This window comes from Leptopilina boulardi, unplaced genomic scaffold (genome assembly GCF_019393585.1).
Source record: "Leptopilina boulardi isolate dan_hultmark-lab unplaced genomic scaffold, ZJU_Lbou_2.1 LbouV2_55, whole genome shotgun sequence".
Taxonomy (NCBI): domain Eukaryota; kingdom Metazoa; phylum Arthropoda; class Insecta; order Hymenoptera; family Figitidae; genus Leptopilina; species Leptopilina boulardi.
Window position 1 is genome coordinate 1,334,296 of NW_026138000.1, and position 12,625 is coordinate 1,346,920.

Here is a 12,625-nt window from a genome sequence, read left to right on the forward strand (position 1 = left end):
TAAATTTATAAAAAAAATTTTTTTTTGTGAAATTAAATTCCTGATTAATTAAGAAAAAAGAAAAAGATTTGCATTAATTTATTTAATTGTAAAAGTGCGTCTTCCAATGATGTCTTCCAGAACAAAAAAATATACCAAATATATATATATTATACTGTAATGTTACGATATACACGTCTAAAGTTATATATATATATATAAAAGAAAAAAGAAAAAGATTGAAAGATATTGTGCATGAGTTTTATGTAGATGGAATTAATTTCCAATTTAAAAAAAATTGAATTTAGAATTTATAACATTTGCCAGAGTTGTACGCTTTTTATATATGGGGAAAAAAAAAAAAATTTTGCTAAAAAACATTAATTCTCAAAAAAACGAAATTCAGTTTATTTTTAATTATTCTTTTCCTTTATAAAATAAGTATAATTAAAAAAAATAACGTACCTCTGGACAACAGTGAAATAAAAAACTATTATATTATAAAAAAATGTTGACCAGATGAGATTAATTATACATATTATTATAGGGACAAGGAAACAAAAAAAAAAAAAAACAAATGGCGTGTAAAAATATTGTTTAAGAGAAATTTTTCGCAAATAATGTCTTCCAATTTTTATTCAACTATTTATGATTAATGTGTTTTTAATATAGCATCTAAAAAAAAAAAAATCATTCTTAGATGTTATAAAGTTGAATAGAATATATGCGTTACAAATTATTATAAAAATAACAATAATTATAATAAGGGGCTTCCATATTACGAAAAAAAAAAAAAAAAAAAATGAAGAAATATATATATATATCATCAATTTTAATCTATGCCGAATTTATTTCCTTAAAAAAAAATTTTTTCCCTTTCTTTAAAGAAAAATTTAATTAGATATTTTCAAAAATTTCAATTCAAAATCTTTTAAAATTGAATTATTTTCCAAATTTTCAATTTAAAATCAAATAAAATTGAATTATTTTCAAAAATTTCAATTCAAAATCAATTAAATTTCAATTATTTACCAAAATTTTAATTCAAAATTAATTAAAATTGAATTATTATACAAAATTTCAATTCAAAATAATTTATTATTATCCGAAATTTTCAATAAAAATCAACTAAAATTTAATTATTATCCAAAATTTCAATTGAAATTCAATTATTTTTAAAAATTTCAATTAAAAATCAAAGAAAATTTAATTATTTTCAAAAATTTTCAATTTAAAATCTTTTAAAATTTAATTATTTTCAAAATTTTAAATTCAAAATCTTTTAAAATTTAATTATTTTCCAAATTTTCAATTTAAAATCTTTTAAAATTTAATTATTTTCAAAAATTTCAATTCAAAATCAATTAAATTTCAATTATTTACCAAAATTTTAATTCAAAATTAATTAAAATTCAATTATTATACAAAATTTTAATTCAAAATAATTTATTATTATCCAAATTTTCAATAAAAAATCAACTAAAATTCAAATATTACCAAAAATTTCAATTGAAATTCAATTATTTTTAAAAATTTCAATTAAAAATCAAAGAAAATTTAATTATTTTCAAAATTTTCAATTTAAAATCTTTTAAAATTTAATTATTTTCCAAATTTTCAATTTAAAATCTTTTAAAATTTAATTATTTTCCAAATTTGTATTTAAAATCAAATAAAATTCAATTATTTTCCAAAACTTTTAATTCAAAATCAATTAAAATTCAATTATTACCCAAAATGTTAATTCAAAATCAATTAAAATTCAAATATTATACAAAATTTCCATTCAAAATTAGTTATTATCAAAATTTTCAAATTATAAATCAACTAAAATTTTCATTTTAAAAAATAAAATATTTTACTTTCTGTGATTTTTTACGCATTCTAAAGAAAGGAAGCAAAAAATTGTATGTTTAAAATTTTTTAGAGTAAAAGTACCCAAAATATTTATTTTTTTTTTTGCTTCTTGTCCCTTTCGTTACAAGTAAAATTTATCAAATTCTTCTCATTATTTAGAAAGTAATGAAAGTGTCGAAAAAAAAAACAAACTTTCTCTAAATCAGTGAAAATCAATTCGTTATGCACCAATTATTATAATCATTATAATAAAAGCCAGAAATTCTCACACATGGAGTTTAGTTGATTTTTACATTTCACGTAAAACATGAAATTATCAATAGTGAGTACATTAAAAAAAAAAATGTTCTAATAAAAACCCAAAAAATTACAGATTTAAATAAATAAAAATTTTTCCCTTTTTTTTCTAGATTTCGATAATTTTTCTTTGTCTCATTTTTCAAATTGTAAATTGTTACGATAAAAATGAAGAAGAAGAAATAGAAGAAGAAGAAGAAGAAGGTAAGTTAACAGATTTAATTGAAAAAAAATTTAATTAAAATGAAATTTTTTCCATAATTTTTCAGTTATACCACGTGTAAAAGTAAAAGTATTTCGTGGACCAATGGCAGAGGAAAACGGTGAATTATTTGCACCCTGGGGATTTTGGATAAAGCAACCAAGTTTTTAAATAAACAAAAATTAAATTTAAAAATAATAGTTTATCAAATTTGTTTAACAATTTTATTTCATTCAAAAAAAAAAAAAAAAAAAAAAAAAAAAATTATTATTATTGTGTAAAAAAATAAATAAATATAATACAATAATAGTTATCTAAAATTATTCCAAACAAATTTGATTAGACATTTCCATTAATTGTTCATACCTTATTTTTAATTCTTCTGGTTCGGCTAAAAATTTCTGCCAAAGAATTGTTTTTTCTCTTTCTAATCCACCAATTTTTTCCTATAAAGAAAAATTTAATTTAAATTCAAAGTAAAAAAAGAAAGAAAGAAAAAAATATTCTTTTACCATCATTTCCTTTAATTTATTTCTAATTATCGTAATTTCCATTTGTAATCCACTGAGATTTCTTTCGGTTTTATTAATTTGTCCTTCAACTTCGAGTGAAAATCCTCCTGAATTTTGTATTTCACGATTATAACTATTTATCAATGTTCGATCACTAGAAAAAATTAATTCTAATTTATTAATTAATCTACTAATAATTTAATTAATAATTAATAATTATTTGTATTAATTAGTAATGAAGTTTTTTTTCCTTTTTTAAAATAAAAAAAAAAAAAATTCTACTTACAATAATTGTAAATTATTAACATTACTATTCATTGTTTCTAAAAGATTTTCTTTTAATTTCATATTTTCATTTAAAATTTCATTGAATTTTTCAAATGCCATTTCCAATGAATTTGGATTTTCTTCAATTTTCATCATTGCTGTAAAATATTTATTAAAAATATTGTCATTTACAAAAGTAAATGATGAAGTGGAAGAAATTTTATTTTTTGCTTTTTCCATCCAAATCTAGAGAAAAAAATTTCAAAAAATGTAACTTAGTTTTTTGGAAAATTAAAAAATAAGGGAAAAATGATAATAAAAATTTTTTTTCACTAACACAACGTTTGGTGCATGATGAATATTCCATATCAAGATAATTACGAACATCGGAAACAAATTCTTCGATTTGTGTTAATTTTTGATTTTCAAGTTCAACTAAAATATATAATAAATCAGAATGTACGTGACCATGATTTCTAACAAGTGAAAGAAGTTGTTGTAATTTTTTAATAGAATATTCCCTTCTTTCTTGTGTTGCTTTTGCATTATCAACAAGAACTTTATTTAACATTGAACTCACAAATCTCTCACAAATCACGGGTATTTGATGTTCTTTTAAAATTGTCACTTGTTTTTCTAAATTATCACGTTTTACTTTAAGCTCCGCAATGTCGGCTCTGTAATTTTTATTTTATTATTATTATCATTATAATTTTTTTTATATAATTGTATATATTATTATTATTATAAATAAATAAATAAATAAAATAATATTTACTTTATTTATGGTATTTATTTTTTTATATTTCTTTTATTATTTATTTACTATTTGTTTATTTATTAATTTAAAAAAAAAATAACAGAAAATGAAAATTTTTCAAAAAGAAAAAAAGAAAAAAAAAAAACCTCACCTAAGAAGCGCTGATGTTTTTGGCATTAAAACATTGCCATTGTTATAAATTTTTTCCGCATAATTTATCATTGCTTGAGTTGCATCTTTTCTTCCTTTTGCCAAAATTTGCGATAATTTTGTTTTATTGAGTCTGTAAAAATTAAATTAAATAAAATAAAATGTAAATTTTTGTAAATAAAATAAATATTAGAATAAAAAGGAAAATTCAAAAATTTAATTAATACATAAATTTTAAAAATAATATAAATAAATTTAAAATTAAATTAAATAAATAAATTTTAAATTGAAATTAATAAATAAAAATTAAAATTTGCAAAAAAAAAAAGGAAAAAAATTAATAATGAACATTTGTAAAAAAAATACCTTTGTTGAATATTTTTTAATTCAATGATTTTCTTTTCTAAATTTTGTTTTTCGTTTGAATAATCTAAATTAATATCGGATTCAGTATTAATTGATGATGAACGATCATCGTCATTAACAACATCGTCAGTTGATGTTCCAAATTCTTTTTTAATGTAAACTTTTAAATATTCATTATATGTTTCCATGTGTTTTACAAATAAATCCAAAGGTAATTGTGTCCAAAGGCAAGGTGCGCATTTCTGTAATTTTTTTTTTTTTTTCTTAATTAAGAAAGAAAATGATAATTCTTAAAAGTAATGATTAAATAATTATAATAAATTAATATATTATTAAAAATTATTAAAAATTATTATTAAATAATTATTATACCTTTTGAGAAGCGTCAGAATAAATAGAAACAAGTTGTTCAACTTGTTCTGAAAGTTGACGTTGAATAGATTCAAATTTTTCCATTATTTCAATACTTTCCTCAAATGTAAGTTTTTCTTCAATTTTCACTTTTTCCAATTCATCATTTTCTCTTTCAATTTGCTCATCTAAATTACTCTCTATATTTCTGTTTTTTTTTTTTTTAAATGTAAATATTAAATTAACAAAAAATTTAATTAATTACTGAATTAATAAAAATTAATTACTAAATTAATAAAAATTAATTATTGAATTAATAAAAATTAATTACTAAATTAATAAAAATTATTAATTATAATGAATTATTATTAATAAAAATTATTAATTATAATTAAGAATTAATTATTAAATTAGATTTCTGTTTTCTTTTGTATGTAAATATTATTAAATTAGAATTATAGATTAAAATATTAAATTAAATAAAATTAAAAAAAAAAAAATTCTTTTTTTCCTTATAACAAATAAATAAAAAAAGAATTACTTAAAGTTTTTTATTCCATTTTCAAGTGATTGTAGATAATTTTCATCAAAATTGTGAACTATTTTAACAGATGTAAAATTTGCCAATAAATCATCTTCCGTTACATCTGATTCTAAAATTTGTAAAAAATCCGGATTTTCAACAACTACTTCCGATAATGCTTCATCTAATTCCTCTCCTTTAAGCCATTTACCAGATTTTTTAATTTCTTCTCCTCTGAAACAAATTTAATTCAATTTTTAAATTTTTTTAATTTATTTTTTTAAAATAAATAAATAAATAATAAAATAAATAATAAAATAAATAATAAATAATAAATAATAAATAAATAAATAAATAAATAAATAATAATTATAAATATAATAATAATAATAATAATAATAATAATAATAATAATAATGATTATTATTATAATGTTATTATTTTATTATAAAAATCTTTATATTTTGTTAAAAAAATTTTATAAATCAATTGTTATAAGAAAATAAAAAAAAATAAAAAAAAATAAAAAAAATTTTTGTTATAAAAAAAAAATTTTCGAGTTACGCGCAGTAACAGAAAAAAAAAATAAAGAAAATTTCGAAAAAAAAATTAAATATATCTTATTTATTTATTAATAATAAAGCGAGATTTAATTATTTAATTGCATTTTTACAAAATTAGAAAAAAATAAATCGATATTTTTAACTAATTTAAAAATTTTTATTATATATTTGATATTTCGGAAAAATAAACAAACATAACCTAAAAAAAAACTTTAGAATAATATAAAATAAAAAAATTAATAATAAAGCAAATTGTTTTAAAACCAATTTTTCCATCAGTTACATTTCGGAAAAATAAACAAAACATTAACCTAAAAAATAAACAAAACATAACCAAAAAAAAAAAACTAGAATTTAAAAACCAAAACAAAGTTTTTTTTTTTTAATTTCTATTATTTGCAAAGAAATAAAAAAAAAATGATATTTTACTCACAATTTAATTTCCTCTTCAGTTAAAACATAATCAGGTGATAATTCATTGCAAAACCATAATAAAAAATCATTTGAAGTTGAATCACTACAAAGTTCATCGAGTGCTTCATTTGTGAGATTATAAAATCGTTTTGGAAATAGTTGTTTAATTTTTTTACGTAATTCTTCAGAAGTTAAATTCATTATTTAGTTAATATTTATATATATTTAATTAATAGTTGAAAAATTTCTAATATTTAATAAATAAAAATCAAAACCAAAAAAAAATGCTCATGAATGAAATTTAAACGACTTTTCTCAGGGTTGAATACGTGATAATTAACTGTTTTAAGGCAGTGTTTATATGACAGCGCGTTCGAAGTTTCGTTAATTAAAGGTGCTTTCACACCTAAATTTTTTTTTCTCCAAAACGATCGAATCACTGAATTTACTTGGCTCTGTTATTAATTTTTAATAATTAACTTTACTAATAGTGAATTTTTAATTAGGGGAAAAAACCAGGAAGGGTAAAAAAATTTAATTTTTACGAAAACACACCAGGGTTGTGTAGTTATATGTATAATTTTGCAGTTTTCAACAATAAAAATAGTATTATTTTATTTCTACTTATTACTGTTACTTTTTTTTTGTAACCGTAATATACACCTAAATAAGAGTATATAAAATATAATTTTTATTAATAATTAATAAATAAATACAAAATTCATGTTAGAAATTTTAGTCACCTCAATATTACGGCCCTGCGTAAAAAAGTGCGCGCGCCGATTTTCTTCGTTCGCCAGTTCAGTAACTTGGAAACCTCCATGCAGTAAACATGTTTTATCAACATTAAAAATTCGTCACTTATCGAGGGTTTACAGTAAAATTATCCAGGTATTTATTTCTTTTCTATAATTTTTATTGAATATAGTTTAGAAAAATACATTATTTATCATATATATTTGACGGGTGTTTTTTTTACATCAATTTTATTTTACATTTTTATTTTGAGTGTAAAAAGTAATAATTTATTTATTACAATGAAGCTTGTTTAAGTTGCCATTGAAACATTTGAATTTGTCTTAAGAGACCAGTTAATCGTGTTCCCGTTGATGGTTCACGATTATTAGAATAATAATAATTGTCGCGATTATTTTTATTTAATTGCAAATGTGGTGAAAAATATGCGCGTATTGTTGGATTATGTGCATAATTAATTATTGGCTTTTGATTTGATGATTCCGATGACATGCAAATAAAATTATTTTTCTCTGACATTCTTTTCATTTGCTTTTTTAATGACATCACCTATTTATATTTATTGAAAATTTAATTTAATTTTATAATTTAATGATTAATAATAAATAATTTTGAAAATTTAATTCAAATTTAGTAATTTTGTATAATTACTTCCTTATAGAGTCCAACAACGGCATTAATTTCCTCCTCCTTTGCAGTAAGATCAACTTCAAGTTTTTCTATTTCTTTTGTTAATGATTTTCCCTTATATTTTTCTGACTTCTCTTGCAATTTTTCATATTTTCTATGAAAATTATTTTAATTTATTTTATTAAATTATTTATTATTTCACGAATTATTTTTTATTGATATTTATTAATTAGTAAATAATTAATAAATTTATTTAGTTATTAATTATTTATAAATATTAATAATTATTAATTTATAAATAATTACATAATTATTTTAAGTAAATAATTGTTAATTAATAAATAATTATTTTTTGTAAATATTAATAAATAATTAATTATAAATAATAATAATAATAAATTTATTCATTTGTTAATATAAATGAATAAATTTATTATTATATTATTATTTATATTTTAAATGCGATAATTATTCATTTAATCAAATTATTGAAATTATTATTTGTTAATTGTAATGAATAATTGATAATAATTAATAATAATGATGAATAAATAAAATTTAAAAATATTCACGAATTCATTTCTTCGAATTCATCATGAAGTTTTATTAAAACGTCTCTATTTTCTTTTTCACGATTTACATGCAAATTAAAAGAATTTTTTTCTTCCACATTCAATTCCATCTAAAGAAAAAAAATAATAACAATTTTTTTTTAACGAATTAAAAAAAATTCAATTTTTTTTTTACTAAAATTATTTTTAATGAATTTTTTTATTAATTAATTATTTTATTTAAATTATTTTTTTAATTAATTTTTTTTATTGAAATAATTGTTAATTAATTTTTTTTTTACTTAAATTATTTTTAATTCAATTTTTTTTTTTTTTTTTTTTAATTAATAAAGAAAAAAAAACCTCTTTATCCTCAAAAAGTGTTTCACAAATATTTCGATTTTGAAAATTTTGCTGCAATGAGGGGGAAATTTTTTTTTTTAAATTTTCACCAATTCGATTGTTTGTTGTTGATGATGATGATGAAATTTGTGATTGTTTAAAATTTAACATTGAATTTTTTAAATATAAATTAGAATTTTTATTTAATCCAAATTTTGAATTTATTTCATTTGATAAATTTTTTAGGGGCCTATTTCCTTGACTCATTTTTCGTATTAACATTGTGGAAACAGCTTGTGGTTTTGCCTGTTTACTTTTCATTATACTCAACACCTATATTCATTATTTTTTTTATTAAATAAATTTATTCTTATAATAATATTTTATAATAATAATAATAATAATAATAATAATAATAATAATATTTTATAATAATAATAATAATAATAATATTTTATAATAATAATAATAATGATTTTTATTATTATTTGAATTTTTATTTTAATAATTTTTAAATTTAGCGCCATTATTGAATAGTTTTTTATTACATGGTTGGCACTACTGTAGTTTGGTTAATTCACAATATTTGTAACCTGAATTTCTGCTTTTTAAATTTGTAAGTTAAATTAAAATTATTAATAATTATTCATTAATGAATAAAAAATAATGATAAATAATAAAAATAATAAGAAGAAGAATAATTTTTATTGTTAAAATAAAAACGTAAATAATAATAAAAAGAAAAATAATTTTTATTATGATTTTTTGCGTTTTTATTTTAACGATTTTTAAATTTAGCGCCATTTTTCTAATAGTTTTATGTTACATGATTGGCACTACTGTAGTTTTGTCCATTTTACACGATTCCTAACCTAATAATTATGCTATTTAATTTTAAAAATTCAATTAAATTATTAAAAACGAAGAAGAAAAAAAGAAATTAAATTATTAATGAATAATTATAATAAATATTAATAAATAATTATAATAAATATTAATAAATTTAATTTAATTTAATTAAAATTGTTTTAAAATAAATAAATGAAAATTCTACTAAAAAAAAAATGATAATAATTCGCGTGGCAAAAATAAAAATTCAATTAAAAAAAAATTTTGGTTTAGAAAAAAAATTGGTTTTTTTTTTTCTATTAAAGGCATTACCGTACTTGTTGAATATTAAGTCCTAAATTGTGACTCGGTGAAATTGAAGTGCCAATTGTAAATGGAATATTTTGAAAATTAAATCTATTGTAATATGAACGTTGAACTCTCTTTAATTTTGACGCAACTGTTGGTTGTTCATAATTTCTCATTAAAATTGGATCATAAAATTTATTTCCCTTATATGAATTTAAATAATTCACTTCATTTTTGTTTTCATTGATATTTTTTTCAATTGATTCATTGTAACTGAAAAAATATGATTTTTATTTATTTATTTAACAATTTTAAATATTTATAATAAATTCGAAAATTTTAATTTTCAAATAAATTTTGTTTTTTTTTTTTGTAAATTAAAATATTTCCAAATAAATTTTGTTTTTTTTGTAAATTAAAATATTTCCAAAAAAATTTTTTTTTTTTTGTAAAGTAAAAAAGTTTCCAAATAAATTTTGTTTTTTTTTGTAAATTAAAAAAATTTCCAAATAAATTAAAAAATTTTCTTTTCTAAATTAAAATATATTTCAAATAAAATTTTATTTTGTAAATTAAAATATATATTTCAAATAAATATTTATATTGTAAATTTATTTTTGCATTAAAAAAAAAATTTTTTTTCAATAAATAATTTAAAATAATTATAAAAAATAATGAAAAAAAAAAATTTCAATTTTTTTTCATTATTACATTGATTTTTCTTTTGATGGAAAAATATTGTTGACTATTGGCAATTTTTGTTCATTTCCTCTAATTTCCAATTTTTTCTCAATTTCTTCATTTTTCAAATTTTTCGGCATAATTTCATAAACAGATTCCTCATTAAAATGAGGATTCATTCGTGAATGTTTACTTGAAACAATAGACATATTTTCATTTTTTAATGCTCTATTGTGATAAATTTCCACTAAATCATTGAAATTTTCATCAATTTTTCCTTGTGGATTTTTTGATAAACTCAAACTGCGAGTAGCTTTTAATTAAAAAAAAAAAAAAAAAGGAAAAAACATTTTTTTGCAAATTAATTTTTTTAATTAATTAAATAAATAAATTAGTAAATAATTGAATAAATAATTAATTCCAATAAATTAATAATAAATAAATATTAAATATTTTTTAATTATAAAAAAAAATATTTAAAAATTATTTTTATTTATTTATTAATATTTTTTTATTTTATTTTAAAAAAAATATTTTTTTTTTATTTGATTTTTTATACCATTTTTGTGAATTTTTTCTTTTCTTCGTTTTCGTTCTTTTTTCATAATAATCAAATTATTTGAATCACGTTTAGTTGGAATTGTACTTTTTGAATTGAAACTTGGTAATTTTCCTTTTTTCATTTTTTTTCTATTATTAATTTTATCAATTGTCATTATACTTTCATTAATTATTAATCCACTTGTTTTTGATAATGATTTTTTATCATTTTTTTGTAATTTTTTTTTAATATTTTCACTATTATCATTATTATTATTATTATCATTCTTATTCTTATTATTATTATTATTATTATCATCATTGTTATTTATTAATTTTTGTTTAACAATATTTTCAACACCTTCGATACTTTGACAAAATTTTACAAATAATTCGTCCCTTAATTGATTTTTATTTAAATAATAATTATTATTATCATCATTATTATTATTATTATTATAGTTATTATTTTCCAATATTTCATTATTTATTATTTGTATATTATTTTTATTATTTATTTGATTATCGTTGGTTTTAATTTTTTTTTTTTTTTTTGTCAATATTATAAAATTTTCTTTGATTTCATTTTCAAAATTTTTTATTGTTCTTGTTTTATCTTGTGTTTGAAAATTATTTTTTACTTTACATTCGTCTTTTATTTTAATTTCAATTTTCATTTTTGTATCGTCTCTAATTTCATTTTTTTCATTATTTTCATTTTCTTCAGTGATATCAAATTTTTTTGATGATAATTCTTGAATTTCAATTAAATTTTCTGTTGAATAAATATGAAATTATTGATAATTTTTTTTTTCAAATTAATTACATTATTATAATAATAATTATTAATTAACAATAATTATTTTAATTATTTAAGAATAATAATTAAACAATAATTATTTATTTATAACTTTAAAATTTATTAAATTTTTTTTGTTAATAATATTAATTTAATAATTTTATTAAAATTAATTTATTATTATTTATAATTATTGTTGATTATTATATTATAATATTTATTTAATATTAAAAATAATAAAACTAAAAACTATCAATAAAATAAACCGTTTAAATTATTTTCGCTATTTGTTGAAGATGGAAATTTTTTTTCTTCCATATTTTGATTGACAAATGTTTTTGAAATTTTATTATTATCATCGTCCCTAAAAATCTGAAAGAAATATTATGTTATTTTTTTCGGTAAAAAAAAAAATTAATAACGATTTTTTAATTTTTTCTTTGATAAAAATAAATTAAAAATATTTTTTTTTAAATAAAAATAAGTTATAAATATTTATAAATTATTTATTATATAAATATTTATAAAAAAAACTATTTTTTTTCGAAAATTCAAATGTTTTACCTCATTTTTCTTGGTTCTTGATAAAACAATTGTTGGCGGTGAATTTGTTTTGTAATTAAAATTTATTTTCTCCTCATTTTCAATGATTTTTTGATTTTCTAATTCAAATTCTCGCGATGACGAAGATTTGAGATTTTTTTTTGAATTAGTTCGTTCATTTTCCGCTTTACATAAAAAATAAAATAAAAATATATAATTAAATATAGAAAAAAAAATATATTTTCAAATTTTAAAAAATTCCAGTTAAAAAAATTACCGACTGTCGGTAATTGATGAGATCTTTTTTTACCGACCGAAATAAGGCGGTAATTTCAAAAAAACAAATGTCTATTTTTTCAAATTATTAATTTTCTAAATTATTTTTTATTATTAATTAATTATTTA

At 17.1% G+C, this 12,625-nt stretch overlaps 3 protein-coding genes across 9 annotated transcripts in view; 1 reads left to right on the forward strand and 2 right to left on the reverse strand.

The window, feature by feature from the left end:
- Positions 1-2,517: 2,517 nt before the first annotated feature.
- Positions 2,518-6,573, reverse strand: LOC127290133 (girdin-like). Its single transcript, XM_051318520.1, has 9 exons — positions 6,261-6,573; positions 5,283-5,498; positions 4,763-4,949; positions 4,391-4,632; positions 4,026-4,157; positions 3,452-3,791; positions 3,134-3,360; positions 2,848-3,001; positions 2,518-2,781 (listed from the first exon to the last, which is right to left on the reverse strand). Exons 1-9 carry the CDS (start codon positions 6,440-6,442, stop codon positions 2,656-2,658), a joined length of 1,806 nt encoding a protein of 601 aa, XP_051174477.1. The 5' UTR covers positions 6,443-6,573; the 3' UTR covers positions 2,518-2,655.
- Positions 6,574-7,016: 443 nt separating this feature from the next.
- Positions 7,017-12,625, forward strand: part of LOC127290134 (2-oxoglutarate dehydrogenase complex component E1) — a 32,928-nt gene continuing 27,319 nt past the window's right edge. The window contains exon 1 of one of the 7 annotated variants that reach the window (XM_051318524.1): positions 7,017-7,132. The gene's annotated coding sequence lies outside the window, so the exon portion shown is untranslated. The remainder of the gene's footprint in view (positions 7,133-12,625) is intronic. The other 6 variants (XM_051318521.1, XM_051318526.1, XM_051318525.1 and 3 more) reach the window with 6 other exon arrangements.
- On the reverse strand, positions 7,205-11,123 carry LOC127290135 (putative leucine-rich repeat-containing protein DDB_G0290503). Its single transcript, XM_051318530.1, has 7 exons — positions 10,898-11,123; positions 10,369-10,651; positions 9,687-9,930; positions 8,542-8,853; positions 8,200-8,309; positions 7,649-7,781; positions 7,205-7,546 (listed from the first exon to the last, which is right to left on the reverse strand). The coding sequence occupies exons 1-7, from the start codon at positions 11,052-11,054 to the stop codon at positions 7,274-7,276; spliced, it is 1,512 nt and encodes a 503-aa protein (XP_051174487.1). The 5' UTR covers positions 11,055-11,123; the 3' UTR covers positions 7,205-7,273.

Bases quoted from the DNA above. Each gene is read 5' to 3' on its own strand.
- LOC127290133 (XM_051318520.1), bottom strand. From the start codon at position 6,442: ATGAATTTAACTTCTGAAGAATTACGTAAAAAAATTAAACAACTATTT. The intron at 4,158-4,390 runs GTATTTTTTTTA...TAATTTTTACAG, and splicing joins TTAAAAAATATTCAACAAAG to ACTCAATAAAACAAAATTAT. The intron at 3,002-3,133 runs GTAAGTAGAATT...AATTTTTTCTAG, and splicing joins GTTAATAATTTACAATTATT to TGATCGAACATTGATAAATA.
- LOC127290135 (XM_051318530.1), bottom strand. From the start codon at position 11,054: ATGACAATTGATAAAATTAATAATAGAAAAAAAATGAAAAAAGGAAAA. The intron at 10,652-10,897 runs GTATAAAAAATC...TTTAATTAAAAG, and splicing joins AGAAAAAATTCACAAAAATG to CTACTCGCAGTTTGAGTTTA. The intron at 8,854-9,686 runs GTACGGTAATGC...TAATGAATATAG, and splicing joins TAGGACTTAATATTCAACAA to GTGTTGAGTATAATGAAAAG.